Source organism: Salmo trutta, chromosome 19, assembly GCF_901001165.1.
Source record: "Salmo trutta chromosome 19, fSalTru1.1, whole genome shotgun sequence".
Lineage (NCBI taxonomy): Eukaryota > Metazoa > Chordata > Actinopteri > Salmoniformes > Salmonidae > Salmo > Salmo trutta.
Window position 1 is genome coordinate 47,670,379 of NC_042975.1, and position 23,839 is coordinate 47,694,217.

General features: G+C 43.4%; 2 protein-coding genes across 14 annotated transcripts in view; both read left to right on the forward strand.

Annotated features, from left to right (window-relative positions):
* The window catches only part of LOC115154828 (neurexin-2), a 321,345-nt gene extending 316,326 nt beyond the window's left edge, over positions 1-5,019 (forward strand). For 8 of the 13 annotated variants that reach the window (XM_029701457.1, XM_029701459.1, XM_029701458.1 and 5 more), the window contains one exon: positions 2,148-5,019. In XM_029701457.1, the coding sequence (XP_029557317.1) occupies positions 2,148-2,974 (827 nt within the window). In that variant the 3' untranslated portion in view covers positions 2,975-5,019. The remainder of the gene's footprint in view (positions 1-2,147) is intronic. The other 5 variants (XM_029701465.1, XM_029701466.1, XM_029701468.1 and 2 more) reach the window with 1 other exon arrangement.
* An 8,185-nt stretch (positions 5,020-13,204) lies between these two features.
* The window catches only part of LOC115154829 (pecanex-like protein 1), a 28,141-nt gene continuing 17,506 nt past the window's right edge, over positions 13,205-23,839 (forward strand). The window contains exons 1-10 of the mRNA XM_029701471.1: positions 13,205-15,163; positions 15,721-15,929; positions 16,122-16,227; positions 16,400-16,439; positions 16,583-16,678; positions 16,832-18,565; positions 18,858-18,987; positions 20,666-20,835; positions 21,090-21,147; positions 21,230-21,380. Of these exons, the coding sequence (XP_029557331.1) occupies positions 15,011-15,163; positions 15,721-15,929; positions 16,122-16,227; positions 16,400-16,439; positions 16,583-16,678; positions 16,832-18,565; positions 18,858-18,987; positions 20,666-20,835; positions 21,090-21,147; positions 21,230-21,380 (2,847 nt within the window). The 5' untranslated portion in view covers positions 13,205-15,010. The remainder of the gene's footprint in view (positions 15,164-15,720; positions 15,930-16,121; positions 16,228-16,399; positions 16,440-16,582; positions 16,679-16,831; positions 18,566-18,857; positions 18,988-20,665; positions 20,836-21,089; positions 21,148-21,229; positions 21,381-23,839) is intronic.

Here is a 23,839-nt window from a genome sequence, read left to right on the forward strand (position 1 = left end):
CTGTTGCTGGGTTGTTGCCCTCCTACGGCCTCCTCCACATCTCCTGATGTACTGGCCTGTCTCCTGGTAGCGCCTCCATGCTCTGGACACTACGCTGACAGACACAGCAAACCTTCTTGCCACAGCTCGCATTGATGTGCCATCCTGGATGAGCTGCACTACCTGAGCCACTTGTGTGGGTTGTAGACTCCGTCTCATGCTACCACTAGAGTGAAAGCACCGCCAGCATTCAAAAGTGACCAAAACATCAGCCAGGAAGCATAGGAACTGAGAAGTGGTCTGTGGTCACCACCTGCAGAACCACTCCTTTATTGGGGGTGTCTTGCTAATTGCCTATAATTTCCACCTGTTGTCTATTCCATTTGCACAACAGCATATGAAATGTATTGTCAATCAGTGTTGCTTCCTAAGTGGACAGTTTGATTTCACAGAAGTGTGATTGACTTGGAGTTACATCGTGTTGTTCAAGTGTTCCCTTTATTTTTTTGAGCAGTGTAGAACTGTTTGGCCATAATGACCATCGTTATGTTTGGAGGAAAAAAGGGGATGCTTTCAACCCGAAGAACACCATCCCAACCGTGAAGAATGGGGGTGGCAGCATCACGTTGTGGGGGTGCTTTGCTGCAGGAAGGACTGGTGCACTTCACAAAATAGAGGGAATCATGAGGCGGGAAAATTACGTGGATGTATTGAAGAAACATCTCAAGACATCAGTCAGGAAGTTAAAGCTTGGTCGCAAATGGGTCTTCCAAATGGACAATGACCCCAAGCATACTTCCAAAGTTGTGGCATTAAGGACAACAAAGTCAAGGTATTGGAGTGGCCATCACAAAGCCCTGACCTCAATCCTGTAGAGAATTTGTAGGCAGAACTGAAAATTGTGTGTGAGCAAGGAGGCCTACAAACCTGACTCAGTTACACCAGCTCTGTCAGGGGGAATGAGCCAAAATTCACCCAACTTATTGTGGGAAGCTTGTGGAAGGCTACCCAAAATGTTTGACCCAAGTAAAAAAATTGAAAGGCAATGCTACCAAATACTAATTGAGTGTATGTAAACTTCTGACCCACTGGGAATGTGATGAAAGAAATAAATAATTCTCTCTACTATTATTCTGACATTTCAGATTCTTAAAATAAAGTGGTGATCCTAACTGACCTAACACAGGGAATTTTTCGGATTAATTGTCAGGAATTGTGAAAAACTGAGTTTAAATGTATTTGGCTAAGGTGTATGTAAACTTCCGACTTCAACTGTACGAAACAGGAGGCTGCTGAAGGGAGGACAGCTCATAATAAGGGCTGGAAACCAGGTGTTTGATGTATTTAATTCCATTCCAGTGATTCCGCTCCAGCCATTACCACAAGCCTGTTCTCCCCAATTAAGGTGCCACCAACCTCCTGTGATGTACGAAGGGGTCGTTTTTTTTCTTACTTGTCTGTGTGATAAAAGGGTTGTTTTCATGCAAATGTTTCAAGAGTTTCAAAAGCGACATTAGATCATGATAGACGATTGGCCTTACTTGTCGCCAGTTTGTCCTGTAAGATGTCACAATTTATCCAGACAAATGGTCATTGTCAATCCACCTATCCTCCTTCCCCTCCCCTCCCTTGTCTTCCTAACCTTGATATTTGTATAGGTTTTTAGTCATTTTGTTGAGGTGGCTTGAGGAGGTGTGGTTATGTTTCTATAAACATCAAGGATTTTCAACCTCAGTAAACTAACAAATGTTGTTACTGGCATGCACACGTCCGCCTGCAACTGCGAGTCAAGTAAATAAGGATGTATATCAATGTTATGCGGCTGTTTTTGAATTTGTTTTTCTCTTCATGCAAAAATCATGTGGCAATATGTTGATGTACGTAAGTGACCTTATCCCATGGTTTGCTGTCTTTTTTTTTCTTAAGAGATGTCCAGAAATGTGAACTTGTAAGCAAATCCATATTATAGATAATACTGTATCCTTAAATATCTTCCATTTTAATTATCTTGCCCCTACATGGTGTAATATTACATGATTTGGAACATTGTAGCTATATAATGAGCACATTGTGTTTGTAATGTAGTGAGCACAATTGTTCATTATTCATGTCTGGGGTCTCCTAATGCTCCTCTAATGTGTCTCCTACCCTCTCTGTTTCTTTTCTAGGAGGTGAATTAGTGTTGCCTATAATAACAGTGGATTCCCTTGAGCCCCCATCCATCGCCACCCGTTACCCTGCTATCCCCCCTCCTCCCACCTCCCTGTCCCCACTTGAGACCACCAAAGAGTCCCTGATGCTGTCCAACCCTCACCCTCCCTGCCCCCCGGACCAGGAGGACTGCGGTGACCCTGTGGAGGTCTCGGCCTTCGGTTCTGGGGAGTTGACGGAATCAGATGATGAGGACTTTTACAAAAACTCCCCTCTGGTCACTGACAGGACAGTCCTGCATCCTCCTCCTCCCCCCGCTGTCGGTGAGGGCGGGGCACAGAAACCCCACAATTCCCGCCCCCCTCCTTATGCTCCCACTACCAACCCTGACCAGCTCCACATCCCCGCGGGCAAAATGAACACCCGTGACCAGGTGCTTCTGCCCCCTGCCCCTCCGTCATCCCGGTATACACCTGGACTAACTTACCCCCCCAATTTCCCCCATGTGCCCACAGCCGACCCTACAGCCCCCGGTGAGAAGGTCATGCACCCCGGCCTGGTGGATAGGATCGGAGAGTCCAGTAGCACCACAGGGATGGTGGTTGGCATTGTGGCAGCTGCTGCCCTCTGCATTCTCATCCTCCTCTACGCCATGTACAAGTACCGCAACCGTGACGAGGGCTCCTACCAGACGGACCAGGGACACAACTTTATCAGCAATCCAGTTTCCGAGGGCAACGGGGCCATGGTCAAACTAGAGAAGACACCAAGCACAACCACGGCTACAGTAGCTAAGACAGTAACCAAGGGCAAGAAGAACAAAGACAAAGAGTATTATGTCTAAGAGAGGGACGGAGAGAGAAGGAGAGAACGAGAGAGATAGGCTAGAGCAGGGTTTCCCAACTCCAGTCCTCGAATACCCCGGAGAAGCGCACCTGATTCAACTTGTCAACTAACGATCAAGCCCTCAATCAGTTGAATCAGGTGAGTTTGCACGGGGCAACAACAAAGATGTGTGCTGTTGGGGGTACTCGGGGACTGTTGGGATACACTGGAATAGAGGAAAATCATGGAAAGGGGGTTCTCCCAAAGAATTTCACTTCCACATTATCCTCTAGATAAATTTCCAAAGTGTAGGGTGTGATTGTTACATTTGTGGCACAAAAAAATAACAAAAAATCAAATTTGCGATCAGTATTTCCACAATTCCTGTTAAATTATGCTTTCAGAATTTGTATCACATACCAAATATTGTATTGGATAACATACCATTTCACACAGGATAAGAAGCATATCCATTTTGCTGTGTTTGTATATAGCACCACTATCTATCAACTGTATGGTTATGGTTCACAGTGAAAACTCAGCTTAGACCATTGTACTATAGAACCAGGTTTGCATGAATGTCAGTTCATCATGCTCTATCTCAAGTCCCTATGTCTTTGTAATGAAGTCAGCAGTATCAGTGTGTACTGAAAGGTCATTATGGTAGATAAGGACAGAGCAACCCTGTAGAGTTTACTAGATTAAACTAAAGCCATACCCATATTTGGAGATTGGGTGACCCACCTTCTCTGCAGACTAGCCTACCCCATTTTGTGTTATCCCACGTAAAACTACTTTCCGCTCTGTCTATCTCTCTGGTTGTCCATGGTGCTATGTTAATGGTCCAATATCATTGAGCCATGTTTCCTTTTGGGAAAATACAGGTTTTCAAAGGGAATACACCAATTCACAGCTGAATTTAACCAACAAACCCACTATCTGGATGGATGAGATGAGCTGGATTCTCTCATCTCTGTGTGAGAAGAGATCAACAAATCGACAGTGTGTCATTCATTCCATCCAGGAACAAGTTCCTCAAGCTTAAATCTCAAAAAGCAAAACGCTACTGTAGCAAAGACATTGCTCTGTAAACATATTTGTATGTATAGATGTCTTGGGTTTGAAAAAGCATTGCTTCTGTGTTTGTTGGAGTACACGGGGGGGGGGGGGGGGTAGACATGAAAAATATACTTCATGTGAGAGATGTTCTGCCACCCCACGGTCACCACTGTCAACACTCCAGCCAGATCCCCCTATGAGGAAAAGTGAATATGAAAGGGAGCTGCAGGACACAGTCAATTTTGAATAACTTTTTCTGGATGTTCCTGTGGGAAGGGAGGGACATGCCCAAGCTTGTGTCAAGAGGCCGGCTTTCCCTTTCCTTCTTCAAAATTGGCACACAAAAAAACTGGAAAGGCACAAACAGTAGAAAAAATCTCTTTGAGAGATAAATACTGTGTTACCTTTTGAAAGCAAACCAAACATGTGTTCTGGTTTTTCTATCCATGAATAAAAGACTGTTCCGTGAGACGAACTATTGAAGGTTTGTGAATTGTATAGCTATTGCTCAGATACTTCTGTGTTTCTCTTGTTACCATTCCTGCAGTTCCGTTTTTTTACGTTTCCTTTTAATCCGATATAGATGAAAGGGAGCATTTTGTCTGCGACGAGACAGCATTGTCTGACTACAGAGACCCATTCAAAGTATTTTCTTTTTTCAATGTTGAATAACATGACATTTCCATTAAGGACAGGTTAGTGATTGTATGTAAACGTATCAAGAGAAAACACAAAGGATGATGTGCACTCTTTTGTTTCATTTCATGTACATTGAAAAACCTTGCTATCTTTGTCTGTTGTTGCCATTCTCTCTGTTGTATCATGTTTACATTTTCAATTTCTGTAATTTCATCTTATTTTTTATGAAGTGCCATTTAACATAAACTTCTCAGAGTATATTCCTGTCCTAACTCGATGATATTGTAAAGTGTTCCTGTGAAATTAACCTTAATATGTGTACAGTACATTGACAGAGGGGAAATACAATTGGTTATATACTTCGTATGCTCCTGTGTTGTGTGGCTTTTTTTATGAGTGCAAATGCCTCATCAGATGAATGGGTTGCACTTGAACTACTACACACAGCCAGTGGCGTCATTAGGCCGGGGCTTCCGGGGCTTCAACCCTGGACGTTTTTGGTCCAGCCCTGAACCTTTATATGGTCCAAAATTGTTATGTTATTTATTTCAGTGTGATATGAGTTTGCATAACCACACATCAATTGCGCTATTCGGGATCAAAAAGAAAAAAGAATGACACATTTTAATAACAAAAATAAACAATCCAATATACTGCACTAGGAAGAAGCCCCTGGAGTGACGCAGTGCCTGCTGTGATTGGTGGAGATTTCACAAAGCAGTGGACCACTCACATCCCTTGACCCCTCCCCTACCCCTACAGCACCAGATAGATGTCAATGTCATCACTCAGCAAAATGCCTGTTACTCAGTTAGAGTCTGCAGCATCTTTCTTCCGACAGAGAGGTAAAAAAAAAGCAAGCAGGTTGAGGATGCAGTGAATCAGGTGGAAAGGGCAGAACAGCTAGAAAGTCAAAGTGCATCAGCAGAGTTAGCCACAGGTTTGTGCAGGGTTGGTGGTAGCTAACTAGCTAGTCTCCCTCAGTATAAGGGTTGGCTAATGCTGATACGCTAGCGTTAGCGCTCAGCATCCTAAGCTATTGGGTGTCAGTCAGAGTTAATTAACAGTATATTTAGGGAATGGGCAAGCTTGGGATGTTTGATATAAGTCATGATATTAGGAAAAGTGTTTATTTCCAGTGAGCGTATTTAAATGGGTTTCGTTTCTGTAGCTAGCTTGGCTGGCTAGTTCGGTAGCTACTGGCTGGCTAGCTAGCTGAGACCGAAGAGATGAGACATTTTTTCTGACTGAAGCACATATCTTCTGACAGTAACACAGTGGCCCCCTGTGGACTGAAGCTGAACTTTACTACAATATTATTTTTAACCCTGTTTAAAATGAGCAATGTTGAGGTGGTAGAACTGACAAAATGAAATGAGTCTTTGAGGTCTTATAACCTATTCCATTTGACAGGTAAACATGCTTGGCTCATGTTGGATATTTCCATATAGGCCATGTAACTATTTGTAAAGAAACTGCCCATCATTAAATTGGTGAAATTATTTAATTGAACTTTTATTTTTATTACTCTTTATTCACTTAGCTACTTACTTTTTCTATTGTTGTTGCATTGTCGAGAGGTTAACCTGCAAGTAAGAATTTCCTTGCACTGTGTACTTTGTGTATATCATGTGTATATGACAAATAAACAAACTTGAACTTAGAAGGGGGAGGGCAGCCAGAAAGAGAGGGAAAAAGATGGCCAGCTTGAAGGTGAACAAAACATTGAAAATACATAGTCCCTTAAGCTATGTGTTCACAAATGTTATGTAATCTAAAAAGCTCACATTAGCTGGTAGAACTGATTAAATTACATGAATCATAGAGGTCTTGTAACTTCTTCCATTCTACAGGTCTTTTTTTGGCTCATGTCACTTTATATTCATATAACCTAGGGGCTATGTTCTGTAGCTTCTTATCTGTCATGTCTGGAGTGGTGTTGCGCTGTTATGTGGACACTTGAATTTTTCTTTACAGTTGAGTTCCCTGGTCAGTAACTTACAAGAGTAACTGCCCCTAAAAACCAACTTCTCATTTAGAAAAGAGACTATGTGGCATCAATATGAGTCAGAAACATTTATTCTACTGTCAAAATTGACTACAAAGTGTAAATAGGATAATTTTGATTATAAAGTTAGTCTTGTACGAAACTCAATTTTGTGAGACTTGTGGTCATAACTGCATCACAATGTCAAATGAAGGTTGGGTTTGTTTCAATCCTGCCCACATGCCCACAGCTGGCAGCACACGAGTAATCATAAATTCGGAGTGCAGCTGCACGCAACCCAATCGTAATACATGTGGTAATAATGGGTTGACTTTGGATATCCCTATGGGGCTAGTTAGGGCCCATCGGTAAATTACACAATGTACATGGGACAATATATTAAAATTACAATAGCTTAAAACCTCAAACCAATGATAAACTGTAGAAATTCATATACAAATATTGAATGCATTTAATGAGAAAACTAAAAGGTGTCCAACACGAAAATAGTGTCTAATTTGCATTGTGTAATTTATTGACTAGCCCGGAGATAGGCTATCCAAAGTCAAAGTCAGGTCCCACACATCAGCCGACTGAAGCTAATTGGCGAAGTAATTTGGCTAAATCTTCCCAGTGGCGTAAAGTACTTTAGTAAAAATACATTAAAGTACTACTTAAGTAGTTTTTGGGGGTATCTATGCTTTACTATTTATTCAATTTTTTTGGCAACTTTTACTTCACTACATTCCTAAAGAAAATAATGTACTTTTTACTCCATACATTTTCCCTGACACCCAAAAGTACTCGTTACATTTTAAATGCTTAGCAGGACAGAAAATGGTCAAATTCACACACTTATCAAGATAACTTCCCTGGTCATCGCTAATGCCTCTGATCTGGTTGACTCACTAAACACAAATGCTTTGTTTGTAAATGATGTCTGAGTGTTGGAGTGTGTCCCTGGCTATCCAGACATTTAAAAAACAAGAAAATTGTGCCGTATGCTTTGCTTAATAAAAGGAATTTTAAATTATTTGTACTTTTACTTTTGATACTTAAGTATATTTGAGCAATTACATTACTTTTGATACTTATATTTAAAATCAAATACTTTTAGACTTTTACTCAAGTAGTATTTTACTGGGTTACTTTTACTTGAGGCCTTTTCTATTAAGGTATCTTTACTTTTACTCAAGTATGACAATTGGGTACTTTTTTCACCACTGACTCTTCTCACCTGTGAACACACACATGAAACGCCCACATCAAACCACACCCTGAAACCAACTCACATTTGAATTCAGTCATTGACCCTAGCATTTCTTAATCAACCAAATCTAAAATGAGGCCAGATCAGGAAGTGCAATCACCCTTTAACACTAACAACATGTTGCACTTCTACCTTGCTACCTTTTAGAGGAGGATAGATGAGAACAGCAGGCCAGTGGAACATTTAGAACAGCAGCAGCCAGGGGCAAATGGTAGGGAAGAGGATAATTTAGATGACTCAGACACTAGCCCAAAATGAGTTCAGCTACCCTAGTATCCCCTTGACTGTTTTGGATTGCAAAACTAAAGAGACACTCCAGACAAGACACAGAGACAGCAACAGAAGAGTAGGATATGATGGAGCGAGATACACCAGGCAGACACAAAGAGAGCAACAGAATAATAGAGGATGGGGAGAGACAGAATGCAGAGGAGGGGTGAGCACGCAGACTGTATCGCCTAAAGCTGCTTAATAGATTCAAATTACTGCACAGTGTGTGTGTGTGTGTGTGTGTGTGTGTGTGTGTGTGTGTGTGTGTGTGTGTGTGTGTGTGTGTGTGTGTGTGTGTGTGTGTGTGTGTGTGTGTGCAGGCGTGCGTATGTGTGTGTGTGTTGTTTTGGTTTGTTTGAAGTGTTTTTTTGCAATACACTGTAGATGTACTGTATGTGTTCCAGAGAAGAGAGTAGAGAGTGTTCCAGAGTATAGAGACCCAAAGTAGGAACTGTATTTGAGTACTGGCAATGTCTGCTGTGGCAAGTGGGAAGGTGCAAGTTACCTGAACAATATCTAATCTCTCAATGTTCTAATCTCTCAATGATCATCTCAAAGTACACCGAATTCATGCTGTTAAATAATAATACAAATTGCCAGGGGGAAATGCCCCCGGACCCCCCTACTGGTTTTGGGCTAAGCCCCCAGTGTCTTGAAATCCTAGAAACGCCCCTGCACACAGCCACCATAATGACAGCATAAACATGACTTGGCATCTTCAGGGTTACCTTCAAATGGCATGTGCATTCATTTAGTGGTAGGAATGCAATCTAATTTGTCTATCCAACTAGCTAAACTGAACTGTCACATGACAATGTAACATCCAGTGTCAAGTAAGGTTGTGTTGAGCCATTTCATAAACTAATGTCAGCTTCTGGGTGACTAGCAGGTTAGTTACAAGACCATTTTACCTTTGGAGGATATCTTTCTATACAAACGAATACATGTACCATCAGAGTTTCATCGTCTTCCACTGAATGGTCTAAGGGCTGGGGTTAGGCCTATAGGGATGGAAGTGGGCTGACTACTGCAGTGTCTGAATGCTTCAGAACTGTTATGTTTTGGAGTGGATCCATTTCACCTGCTTATCAGGATGTAATTCTAATGAACAAAATCAATCAGCACATAATACTCATTGCAGCTAGTGCACCAGGACCAGTTGAGCCCGCTTCACGTGTGGATACTGTGTTTATAAAGCTTGAGAATCACAGCCAGTGGCATATTGGAATGGGAACAGTGCCATCTACAGTCCAGAACTATAGGTTCATTGTCTCTTATAGGTTCATCCACTAGATCGCACATTTGCCAGTCTCCTCCAATCATTTGTCTACTCCTTGAATTGAGACTTCTCAGTAAAGACAACCCCATCATCTATCGCCACCTAATCAGTTATGATCAAATATAACCATTGATACCTCTTTTTTCTGCTGCAATTGTGCAGACACTACAGACTACATTTCGGAGAACAACCAGATCACTTTACTGTCAATAATGGCATAAACCAACCGACATTGCACATGATATTCAAGCACAGGGTTCATTATACCAACTTCTTAGCCTAGTAGACCTATTACAAAGTTTAGTTTATTAGGATACCCATTAGCTACTGCACATGCTACAGCTACTCTTCCTGGGGTCCACATAAAACGTACAAATACATAAACAAAGTACAGAACAGCTATAGTCAAGAACAACATAAGTTATGACAAATAAAAAAATAAGAGTTATATATTGGAAAGACACCAAGAGACAACAAAAATACTATTTACACACTATTCATACTGTATATACATGTACAGTGCCTTCGGAAAGTATTCATACCCCTTGACTTATTCCACGTTTTGTGTCACTGGCCTACACACAATACCCCATAATTTCAAAGTGGAATTATGTTTTTAGACATTTTACAAATGAATTAAAAATGAAAAGCTGAAATGTCTTGAGTCAATAAGTATTTAACCCTTTTGTTATGGCAAGCCTAAATAAGTTCAGCAGTGAAAATGTACTTAACAAGGCGCATCATGAGTTGTGTGGACTCACTCTGTGTGAAATAATATTGATTTTTGAATGACTACCTCATCTCTGTACCCACACATACAATTATCTGTAAGGTCCCTCATGCGAGCAGTAAATAAAAAAAATAGATTCAACCACAAAGACCAGGGAGGTTTTCCAATGCCTCGCAAAGAAGGGCCCCTATTGGTAGATGGGTAAAAAAAGTAGACATTGAATATCCCTTTGAGCATGGTGATATTATTAATTAAACTTTGAATGGTGTAACAATACACCCAGTCACTACAAAGATACGGGCGTCCTTCCTAACTCAGTTGTAGGAGAGGAAGGTAACCACTCAGGGATTTCACCATGAGGACAATGGTGACTTTAAGAAAGTTACAGAGTTTAATGGCTGTGATAGGAGAAAACTGAGGATGGATCAACAACACTGTAGTTACTCCACAATACTAACCTGCTGCGGGGACTTGCTTCCATTCAGCCACAAGAGCATTAGTGAGGTCGGGCACTGATTTGGGGCGATTAGGCCTGGCTCGCAGTCCGCGTTTCAATTCATCCCAAAGGTGTTCGATGGGGCTGAAGTCATCTACACCAATCTCGACAAACCATTTCTGTATGGAACCTTGCTTTGTGCACAGGGGCATTGTCATGCTGAATCAGGAAAGGGCCTTCCCCAAACTGTTGGCACGAAGTTGGAAGCCCAGAATCGTCTAGAATGGCATTGTCAGCCGTTGTTGCTCCTAGACGTTTCCACTTCACAATAACAGCACTTACAGTTAACCTGGGCAGCTCTAGCAGGGCAGAAATTTTACGAACTGGCTTGTTGGAAAGGTGGCATCCTATGACGGTGTCACGTTGAAAGTCACTGAGCTCTTCAGTAAGGCCATTCTACTGCCAATGTTTGTCTATGGAGATTGCAAATAAAAATATTCCAAACATGCGTCCTGTTTGGAATGAGACACTAAAGTAAAACTGCTAAAAATGTGGCAAATACATTTTTTGTCCTGAATACAAAGCACTATGTTAGGGGCAAATCCAATACAACGCATCACAGAGTTTCACTCTTCATGTTTTCAAGCATGGTGGTGGCTGCATCATGTTATGGGTATGCTTGTCATCGGCAAAAACAAGGGAGTTATTTTTTTATATAAGGAAATGGAGTAGAGCTAAGCACAGGCTCTGATTTCCAACAGAAACTGGGAGACAAATTCACCTTTCAACAAGTATTTGGTATTTTATTAGGATCCCATTAGCTGTTGCAAAAGCAGTAGCTGCTCTTCCTGGGGATCCACACAAAACATTAAACATAATACAGAATGACATAACACAGAACATCAATAGACAAGAACAGCTCAAAGACAGAACTACATACAATAACCTAAAACACAAGGCCAAATATTCACTGGAGTTGCTTACCAAGATGACATTGAATGTTCCTGAGTGGCCTAGTTACAGTTTTGACTTAAATTCGCTTGAAAATCTATGGCAAGGCTTGCAAATCATCAACAACCAACTTGACAGAGCTTAATGAATTGTGAAAAGAATAATGGGGAAATGTTTCCCAATACAGGTGTGGAAAGCTCATAGAGACTTACCCATTTAGACTCACAGCTTTAGTCAATGCCAAAGGTGCTTCTACAAAGTATTGACTCAGGGGTGTGAATGCTTATTATGTAAATGAAATATTTCTGTATTTGCACAAATTTATAAAACAACAACAACATTTTGTCATTATGGGGTATTGTGTGTAGATGGATGAAAAAAAAATATATTTAATACATTTTGAATTCAGGCTGTAACACACTTTTTGTGGAATAAGTCAAGGGGTATGAATTATTTCTGAAGGCACTGTACATATTCATATTCTTATACAGTACAGTTAAAACAGATCTTTAGAAGAGGAGAGGCGCTGCTTTTTGCATGTTGTTGATGTCAGTTCTGTGTGTGCAGTTAAGGGAAATGTGTGCTGCTTTGTTTTGAGCCGGCTGCAGCTTTGCTAGGTATTTCTTTGCTGCACCTGACCGTATTACCAGACAGTAATCAAGATGGGACAAGATCAGAGCCTGATCAACTAGTACAGCTGATCTTTGTGTCAAAAGCGCAAAACATATTTTTATAACATGCATACCTCTCCACATCTTCACAACAACTTTGTCAATATGACTTGACCATGATAACTGACCATCCAGTGTTACTCTTAGGAGTTCAGCTTCCCCAATTTGTTCAATGGTCACACCTTTTATGCACAACTCGAGTTGAGGTTTAGGTCTAAGAGAATGCTTTGAACCAAATTCAATGCTTTTGGTTTTAGATGTATTTCAGACCAGTTTATTGTTAAGGACCCATTCTGACACTGACTGCAACTCCTTACCAAGAGTCTCAGTGAGGTCACTGGCTGTAGGTGCTGTTGTGTAGCGTGTGCAATCATTGGCATACATAGTCATTTTAGCTTTTTGTAAGACATGGCAAATCATTTGTAAAAATAGAGAAGTGTAACGGCCCAAGGCAACTGCCCTGAGGGATACCGCACTGTACATATCTGATGTTGGAGAAGCTTCCATTGAAGAACACTCTCTGGGTTCTATTGGATAAGTACTTCTCCAACCATGTGATGGCAGGTGATGTAAAGCCATAATAAGTTTGTTTTTTCAATAACAAATTATGATCAATAACATCTAAGGCTGCACTGAAATCGAACAAAGCTAAACTTATGGTCAAAGAACAGTAGTCTCAGAAATCCCAGACCTAGGACTAGAAAGACTGACTTTTATTATTTTGTGAATATCACAATAACATTTCCCCCCTAAAGTTCCAGAACTCCTAGACCTATACAAATATTCAAGGGAAAAACTGTATATTAACAAAAACTGTAAAAAGAAATATGTGGAAACTTTTTGGAAGCGTTTTTATAAAGATGCAGAATGGCATGATCGTGTATCAGCATCTGGCAAACAATCTTCGATTATCATGCGGTACAGTTTCTTTGCTGTCTTTTTTTCTTCATTTTAAGGCTTTTGCTTTCTGTTATCCAATTGTAAAAGTTGTTGTGGAATTATAGCTAGCCACATATTAGAAGAAGAATGACTAACGCAACACGACCAAAATGACACTGTGGAATGTCATTCTCTTCCTGTGTGGGTTTTTGCTTCCCGTGTGAATGAGCGAATGATTGTAGCAGCTAGCGAGCTAACGAATAGGAGCTTTTTAAAGCTAGCTAGCCAGCTAGCGAACACACGATAAGGGCAATGACGCAAATCTGTACAAACTGCCAGTTTTTCTTAAACAAAAAGTAGATATCCGCTGTGTCTTTCCAAAGAAGAAAGACCATCGTCACCTGAAAACAATGATATCCAACTGTGGTAAGCTAGCCAAATGCACTAGCTAACAACCCGCAGTGGTAAGGAAAAATACGAGATTCTTTAGCTAGCTAACGACGTTACTGCTTTACACGGAAGAGAAGAGGCACAGCTGGGCTGCGTTGATTTACCTAAGGGAGTCGTCGATCAACAATTTAATATTATATAGTTATCACGAGAGGTTACGAAGTTTTCTATCTAGCCAAACACTCCGTCTCAATTCTGATAGCTAATTTAGCGTTGGCTGTTTAATTTTGATGTGGCCTAACTAGCATGCTAATCGAGCGTTCATGATGTGATTGCTGCCAAATCTCTATGTTAGCCATTCTGTTTAATCCGACACATTATAATGCATTTGTTTATACGTATTATCTCGAAATTACACGTTGATGTCTTGTTTTGGAAGCACAACTAAGGTTACCTAGCTAAGTAGCAGTGGTTGGCATATAGCGAGCTGCTAACTAACTATTTAAGTGTTTTCAGTTGACAAATCAGCTAGGTAGCTTGCTATGTTTGTTGGTGGAGTGCATTGGTTGGCAAATAACGTCTGGAGGAAATTGTTGATAGCTAAAATAACATGTAGGCAGCTGCTAGCTAGCATTACCTAGCCAGCTAACTTAGATAGCAGTAAAATATATTGACTGATAGACACGTTATATTGTGTCTATCAGTCAGTAGGTGACAGGCTAGTGGGAGTAGTGTTGGCCTTGACGCTAACGTTATAGCTACCAAGGGGTCATGAAAAATATAATTCGTAGTTAGTTGGGTTATGAACTAAGCTACCTAATGGGTAGCTAGCGTTCTGCGTTGGCTGATTCAGATACTTTAGGGTAGTAGTATACATATATATCTATGGAGTATCATTGCAGATGGTTATTCTGATCATTTCTCAGGATTCATAAAGCTTCCGGTCTCATGAGGTTGAGGACTCCAAATACATATCTAAAGAAATGAGTCCAACCTAGTTACGGCTCCATCTCTGAGTAGGAGCGTTATTATGATTGCCTGTGACATTCGAGCGGTGCACAGCGTCTTTCTCTGAAGGATGTTATCAGGACCTACTCTTAATTTATTGAAGTGTGACTCAAAATGCTGGAAATGTGTGAAGAAACCAACCAAAGCAGTTGTGATTTTTATTCCAGATGAATGTTGTTTAGTCAGTGGGTCTTCACCAGTGTGCCAAAAAGTAATTCTCCAGATAAAGCAATGATTACATTTTTGCAAGAACTGCACAGAAAAGCAGCCCAGTCCGGAGCAAGAACATGCACGGCCTCCCTTGAGATACACTAAGGACTATACACCACAAAGTGAAGAGGACTGTCTTCAACTGACTCATTAACGTTTCATCCTCAATGGAAGTGCCATTGTAGATACGTGAAGGGGTGGCTACAACTGGACCGTCTGGAGCTCCGGCCTTAGAGGAAACCTTGGAACCCTGGGTTGGCTGCTCTGAGAGGGACAATGGGTTCCCAAGCTCTTCAGATACTGCGGCAGGGGGTGTGGGCTTCGCTCACAGGAGGCTGGTATGTGGACCCCCATCAGAGCACATTCTCCAACTGCTTCCACCTGTACCTCTGGATCTTTCTCCTGGCCTTCCCTTTCCTGATCTACATGGTAAGTGTTCATGAAGGGGACCATTTATGATTTCTGTAGATAAAAAAGGGCGGAAAAATCCATTTAGACTGGGTGTCATGTTCGTCAGGCACTTTTTACATACACATTTATTAGTGCAGTATCAGCCACTATTCAGGTCAAACTGGTTTTTATCATAGGGCAGGAGAAAAGGATGATGTTGGTAATAAAGTGGAATAGACTGTATCATTTTCCCCTCCCTGTTCAAAACAGCATTCCTTCTCGTTACTTTCATGTTTAAGCTTTTGTGGTCAAACATGTTAATATTTGCTCTAGTGAAGCGTGTTACCTGTAAACCAGACATGTTATGTCCTCTCAAGCTGTCGTGTCCGTCATCTTTGAAGAGTGGTCCTTCCTTGTCTGTAATATGGTGCCCAATTTGTCCATGTGCCTGCCTATCTAGGTGAACCACTTGTTATTTTACTGGTATTGAGAACAAGGCGTTGTTTCACTACCCTCATCATGGGCTAGTCTACTTTTATTCCCAGCTCTGGACTCAATCTTTCTTCACCCCTCCCCTCTCTTGTCCTTCCGTCCAGTCTCTCCCCCCCAGCCTGGTTGTGGCAGGTGTGTACTGTGCTGTGGTGGCAGCCTTCTTCACAGCCATAAAGGCAGTGAACTTTCGCCTCCATGCCATGTTCGACCTGGGGGAGATAGTGGAGAAGAGGCAGGCCTCACTCATAACCGACGCCCCACGGCTAGAAGAGGGGGACGATGGGTCCGGAGGCCACGACGGGAATCAGCATGGGTACTGGCGGAGATTTTCAAATCCTAATGGAATCCTTTTTTTGTTGTTAAATCATGTCAAAACAAGATGTCATTCTATGTACATCCGAGTGAAGAGGCTCATTTGTGTTGATGCTTTGAAGGCTGTTATTTCACATGATTGGGGGCAGATTTTAGCGTTATGCTTTCTCATGTTGCTATGTTCCCCTCTCAGGGACAGCAATGTTGGTGTGGAGATGACTGTGTTCAGGAAGGTCAACTCAACACCTCCAGTTCGCTGCAGCTCCCAGCACTCTCTGTTTGGACTCAACCAGGTGTCGGTGAGGACTGCCTTGCATTTCCACCGCACACATACATACTCTTTTAACATAGTTCCACCCAACAAACTGCACACAACATGAAATGATTGGGTTGTTTAATCCCGTACAAATGATCTATATTCCTATGAAAATCATTCTTAATCCAACAAATGTTTTTGTTGTTTCCCCTCAGGAGTTTTTGCCTCAGCTTGATGACAGTGGAGGCTCCAAGGGTATAGCATTAATCTAACTCCACTCTAACCGCAGTGTTGTGGTTGGTAAAGTAGATCTGACTAAGAGTCGCTGTTTTTTTTTTGTTTTTTTTCATCCAACATGGGCAACGGTGTAATTTAGGGACTGCTTCTTCTCTTTTCAGATATCAAGGATCTGATGCGAGAGCAAGGCAGCAACAACTTGATTGTCACGTCAGCACACCGGGAGATCCTCCGCCACAGCTCCCAGGACCCGATCCGTAAGCATAGCATTACACTGGAAACAGACCTAGAATCTTTTGTCCCTGTGCAAAATTGGGATATAACGTTTATTGAATCCAACGCAAAACACGTTAGCTATGTTGGTCTTTGCTTTGTCGTGTGTACTTAGTTTGGATTTTCACTTCTTTCAGATGTTGCCAACATGGTCCAGTCCTGCTTGGCTGCTGCTCTAGGAGGAGAGTTCCCTGGTCTAAGGGGAGTGGGAGCAGGGATGTCAGGGGGATTTGGTAGCTTACAACCTGGGGAGTGCATCTCCATCCCCCCCTCCCCTTCCAGTCAGGAAGACGGAGGAGAGAAGGGCCAGTTGGAAGAGATTGAGGGGATGCTGGAGCAGCTGTCCCAGCAGAGTCCTGACGAGGATGTGATCGTGATGGGGGCCTACTCCCCCCTGGGCCCCTCTGCTGAGTCGGGGAGCCTGGGGGACACTCCCATCAGCCCTCTCATAAAGAGCAGTCTGAGTGAGGAGCTGAGTGAGAACCTGTTGGGGCTGGGCCTTGACCCCGTGGCCTTCGCCCCAGGAACAGAGCACCCAGGCAGCCGCAGTGGGGTGGCCATGGCTGCTGGCTCCACAGACAGCTGCTTCAGCGGGGGCGGGGCGGCCACGGACCGCGAGACCCTCAGCACCGTCAGCAGCTACCGCAGTGAGAAGACTGACTCCACCCAGCTGGAGAGCCCTTCACTAAGCCTGCCACGGAACATAGACGCAGGGACACCGACCTCTGCCCCAGCCCTGGGCACCAGTACCCTAGAGCCAGCAGAGGAGCCTGTGCTGCAGGGGGGAAGTGATACTGACGACCTGTCGGACAGCGAACTGCTGCGCTCCCCCGCCAAAGAGCGCTCTCTGGGCCAGGAGCTTGATAGGACACTAGTGGAAGGGGAAGATTTGCCACCTGTCCCCTCAGATATTGCACAGCCCCCCTCCCTCCAGGACTCATCTCCTTCCAGTAGTGGGCACTCCGAGGCCTGTGATCTGGACAGGAGGGTTCCCCCCCTCCCCCCTCCGAGGCAGGCCAGCTCGGTGCCGTCGGGGCTGGCCCTGGGTCTAGTGTGTTCTGAGCCTGCGTTGCCTGTCTCCTCCACCCCATTCCTGCACTCTGAGCAGTCCTCTCTGCAGGCCCAGCAGGTGGTGCGCCCCAAAGACTTGAAGCTGCTGCGGACCGGTGGCAGTAGTGTGGGCCACCGGCCTGGCCGCAGGAAAGCCCCTCGTAAGCGAGGTGGAGCAGGAAGCAGCAGCTTTGACTGCGGCTCCTACAGGCGGCACCACGGGCAGCACAGAGACTACATCCCAGTGCGCAGCCGGCTGGGGGCTAAGGCCTACAGCGAGAGCCTGTTTGAGGACTCTAGTGACGAGGACGACGGCAGTGACATGAGCGCCGGCTCAAGTCTGGGCTCCCAGAGACGCTACAGCTCTGACGACGATGACGATGACTCGAGCTCCTCTACCTCCTGCTACTCCCCTGACCTCGCTAACGCTGGCATTACGAACCCGCCCCCCTCCTCCACCCAGCTGCCCACCCCCAGGGAAGGAGAATTGTCTGAGACGGCTGGCCCATCCCACTCCCATAGGGCTCAGAGGTCAGCTAGCTCAGCTAGTGCTAAGACTCACGCCAGGGTGCTCAGTATGGATGGGGCCGGTGGGGGCCACACTAACACTGTGGCCCTGCCCTCCACCATGCTGACCTCCTCCACCCCCGCTCCACGACCCCTCACCATCTCCAAGTCAGACCTGGAGGCCCGGACCAGCCATACAGACGGCTTCTCTGGAACTCACCACCATCGCCTGGACTCTCTGGGAGGCTCCTGGGCTGGCAACCAGACGGGCTGGAGGGCCGGGGAACTGGTGGAGGAGGGAGCTGTGGGGGGAGGTGAGACATACTATTCTCTCTAACTCTGGGCCTTTATTCATAACGTGTGCTGATCTAGGATCAGATCGCCCCTGTCCATTTCATTATAATCTAAAAGGCAAAACTGATTCTAGATCAGCAAACCCTACTTTTAAATAGTCCCATTCAAGATGGAAAGCTCTGAAATGTGTAACTGTTTCATTGAAATTTGGATTGTTTGCTATATTTACTCCATTAATCAGGGTCAGGTATTTCTAGAATTCAACAGCTGAAGTGAACGTCCTTGTACTAATGTGAATATCTGCTGTCCCAGCTCTGGCCCCAGAGGAGGGGGGCAAGCGGGACTCGGTGAGCAGTGTGAAGAGGACCCAGGCCATCCGCAGGCGACACAACGCGGGGAGCAACCCCACACCACCCCCCTCTACCATGGGCTCCCCACCCAGGTTGGTCCAGTCAAACTCTTCCACACCAGCGCGCTTGCTATACAGTTGAAGTCGGAAGTTTACATACACCTTAGCCAAATACATTTAAACTCAGTTTTTCACAATTCCTGACATTTAATCCTAGTAAAAATTCCCTGTCTTAGGTCAGTTAGGATCACCACTTTATTTTAAGAATGTGAAATGTCAGAATAATAGTAGAGAGAATGATTTATTTCAGCTTTTATTTCTTTCATCACATTCCCAGTGGGTCAGAAGTTTACATACACTCAATTAGTATTTGGTAGCATTGCCCAATTGTTTAACTTGGGTCAAATGTTTCAGGTAGCCTTCCACAAGCTTCCCACAATAAGTTGGGTGAAATTTGGCCCATTCCTCCTGACAGAGCGGGTGTATCTGAGTCAGGTTTGTAGGCCTCCTTGCTCGCACACGCCTTTTCAGTTCTGCCCACATATTTTCTATAGGATTGAGGTCATGGCTTTGTGATGGCCACTCCAATACTTTGACTTTGTTGTCCTTAAGCCATTTTGCCACAACTTTGGTAGTATGTTTGGGGTCATTGTCCATTTGGAAGACCCATTTGCGACCAAGCTTTAACTTCCTGACTGATGTCTTGAGATGTTGCTTCAATATATCCACATCATTTTGCCATCTATTTTGTGAAGTGCACCAGTCCCTCCTGCAACAAAGCACCCCCACAACATGATGCTGCTACCCCTGTGCTTCACGGTTGGGATGGTGTTCTTCGGCTTGCAAGCATCCCCCTTTTTCCTCCAAACATAACGATGGTCATTATGGCCAAACAGTTCTATTTTTGTTTCATCAGACCAGAGGACATTTCTCCAAAAAGTACTATCTTTGTCCCCATGTGCAGTTGTTTACTGTAGTCTGGCTTTTTTATGGCGGTTTTGGAGCAATGGCTTCTTCCTTGCAGAGCGTCCTTTCAGGTTACGTCGATGTAGGACTCGTTTTACTGTGGATATAGGTCCATTGCTGTTGTTCTGGGATTGATTTGCCCTTTTCACACCAAAGTACATTCATCCCTAGGAGACAGAACGCGTCTCCTTCCTGAGAGGTATGGCAGCTACGTGGTCCCATGGTGTTTATACTTGTGTACTATTGTTTGTACCGATGAACGTGGTACCTTCAGGCGTTTGGAAATTGGATGAACCTAACTTGTGGAGGTCTACAATTTTTTTTCTGAGGTCTTGGCTGATTTCTTTTGATTTTCCCATGATGTCAAGCAAAGAGGCACTGAGTTTGAAGGTAGGCCTTGAAATACATCCACAGGTTCACCTCCAATTGACTCAGATGATGTCAATTAGCCTATCAGAAGTTTCTCAAGCCATGACACAATTTTCTGGAGTTTTCCAAACTGTTTAAAGGAACAGTCAACTTAGTGTATGTAAACTTCTGACCCACTGGAATTGTGATACAGTGAATTATCTGTCTGTAAACAATTGTTTGAAAAATTACTTGTCATGCACAAAGTAGATGTCTTAACCAACTTGCTAAAACTATAGTTTGTTAAAAACTATACATTTGTGGAGTGGTTGAAAAACAAGTTTTGATGACTCCAACCTAAGTGAATGTAAACTTCCGACTTCAACAACTGTATCTCTTATGCCAGTCACCTCCGTATGTACATGCTCCGTAAAGCCCAGCTCCTGTCTTCCTGTAGTCTCCAGGACCTCCAGCGTGCCCGTACCTCCTCACACTCGCGGACCCGGACCCTGCCCTCTGCCTTACAGTTCGCCACCTCACTGCTGCTGCCTCGCGGGGGGGTCCACGAGGCCTCTACGTTCGACGACACCACGGAGGGGGCTGTGCACTACTTTTATGACGAGGGTGGTGAGTGTGTGTGGTGATGCTAGGCTGAGGCTCGCTTTAGAACCTTGGAGGGGGGGGTGCATTGAAAGGGGGGGGGGCCCTCTCTCTCTTTTTAATAAACCTAGCCTGAAGAGAGCGAGAAATAAGCCCCATTGTTCCTGGGCTTTACTGAGACATTCATGTATTTAAATTTGCATAGCAAATGATTCTGTCCTCGTTTACGACGTAGTCGACGCTCTCCATTCATTGTTGTTGCCGTGCTGGTGTTTTTCCAGGAGTGAAGAGATCGTACACGTTTGGACCTGCTGGAGGCGGTTATGAGGACCCAGTGGCGTAAGTGTCTCTCTCTGATGCGCTTTAGGCTCTTTGCCTGAAACTGTTTTTGATATGTCTGACCCCCTCTCTCTTCTCTCAGGGAGCGGGAACGACAGTCCCAATCCTCCAGCTTCACTTCCACTGATGTCCAGGAGGGGGCCCCGGTGCTCACCATGCTCCAGCCCAGGCCCGTGGTTCTGCAGGGCATGCAAGTACGCAGGGTGCCCCTGGAGATGTCAGAGATGCCAGAGGTGAGAGGAAACACCATTCGAATTCCTGTTTCAACAGCTTTGTTCTAAAGCTGTATCCTTACCCATTGGATACAGTGATCACAATATAGTGGCTATATCCAGGAAAGCCAAAGTTCCAACAGCTGGGCCTAAAATTGTATATAACAGATCATACAAACATTTTTGCTGTGACTCTTATGTGGATGATGTTAAAAATATTTGTTGGTCTGATGTGATTAATAAGGAGCATCCAGCTGCTGCACTTGATGAATTTATGAAATTGCTTCTTCCAATTATTGATAAAAATGCACCTGTTAAGAAACTGACTGTTAGAACTGTTAAGGCTCCATGGATTGATGAGGAATTGAAAAACTGTATGGCTGAAAGAGATGGTTCAAAAGGAGTGGCTCATAAGTCTGGCTGCATATCTGACTGGCTGACTTACTGCAAATTGACAAATTATGTGACTAAACTCAACAAAAAATAAGAAACTGTATTATGAAGCCAAGATCAATGATGGAGAACAACTTTGGAGTACTTTAAATGAAATTATGTGCAGTAAGACAAATTCAACTCCATCTTTCATCCAATCAGATGGCTTATTCATCACACAACCATTTGATGTTGCCAAATATTTTAATTATTACGTCATTGGCAAACTTAGGCAGGAAATGCCAACAACGAACAGTGAGCCATCATATTCATGTATACATTTTTTTATTTTTTATTATGAAAGAAGCATTCCAAGTTTGAATTTTGTAAAGTTAGTGTGGGAGAGGTGGGAAAATGATTATCGATCAATAATGACAAACCTCCTGGCATTGACAACTTAGATGGAAAGCTACTGAGGATGGTAGCTGACTCTATAGCCACTCCTATCTGTCATATCTTTAATTTGAGCCTAGAGGAAAGTCTTTGTCCTCAGGCCTGGAGGGAAGCCAAAGTCATTCCGCTACCCAAGAGTGGTAAAGCGGCCTTTACTGGTTCTAACAGCAGACATATCAGCTTGCCGCAAGGCTCTTAGTAAACTGTTGGGAAAAATTGTGTTTGACCAAATACAATGCTACTTCACTGTAAAAACAAAACAACAGACTTTCATCATGCTTATAGAGAAGGGCACGAACAATGTTCTCCACTGACACAAATGACTGATGATTGGTTGAAAGAAATTGATAATAAGATTGTGGGAGCTGTACTCTTAGATTTCGGTGCAGCCTTTGATTTTATTGACCATAACCTGTTGTTGACAATGTATGTGTTATTGCTTTTCAACCTCGGCCATATTGTGGATTCAGAGCTATCTATCTAATAGAACTCAAAGGGCTTTCTTTAATGGAAGCTTCTCAAATGTCAAACATGTAAAGTGTGGTGTACCGCTGGGCAGCTTTCTAGGCCCTTTACTTTTTTCCATTTTTACCAATGTCCTGCCTCTGGCAATTAAAAAAAGCATGTGTGTCCATGTATGCTGATGATTCAACCATAAACGCATCAGCAACCACAGCTAATGAAATCACTGAAACCCTTAACAAAGTCTGTTGTGGAATGGGTGGCTAGTAGTAAACTGGTCCTGAACATCTCTAAAACTAAGAGCATTGTATTTGGTACAAATATTTCCCTAAGTTCTAGACCTCAGCTGAATCTGTTAATGAATGGTGTGGCTGTTGAACAAGTTGAGAAAATGAAATTACTTAGTTTACAATCTAAGGTAACACCATCATGGTCAAAACATATAGATTCAATGGTTGTAAAGATGGGGAGAGGTCTGGCCGTAATAAAGAGATGCTCTGCTTTTTTGTGACACCGCACTCAACAAAGTGAGTCCTGCAGGCTCTAGTTTTATAGTAGCTTGATTATTGTCCAGTCATGTGGTCAAGTGCTGCAAAGGAAGATCTAGTTAAGCTGCAGCTGGCCCCATTGTAATCAGAGGGCTGATATTAATACTATGCCTGCCAGTCTCTCTTGGCTACGAGTTGAGGAAAGACTGACTGCGTCACTTCTTGTTTTTATAAGAAACAATGTGTTGGAAATTCCAAATTGTTTCCCTAGTCAACTTCTACACAGCACTGACACACACACACACACACACTTACCCCACCTTTTCACAGTCCCCAGGTCCAGAACAAATTTAAGGAAACGCAGCGTATTATACAGAGCTATGAGTGCATGGAACTCCCTTCCATCTTATATAGTGCATGTGAACAGCAAACCTGGTTTAAAAACAAATAAAGCAACACCTCACGGCATAACGCTTCTCCCCCGTGTGACCTACGTGTGTGTGTGTACTGACATGTATGTGGAACTGATAGTTGCACACACACACTACATGTTCATGTTTTTAAATGTATGTCAATTGTAAAGTATTTTGTCTGTCTTTTTCGTTATATGTCGGACCCCAGTAAGACTTGCTGCTGGCGTCGGCTAATGGGGATCCTAATCAATCAAATCAAAATCATGTGTTTCAGACAAATTAACCCTCTGGA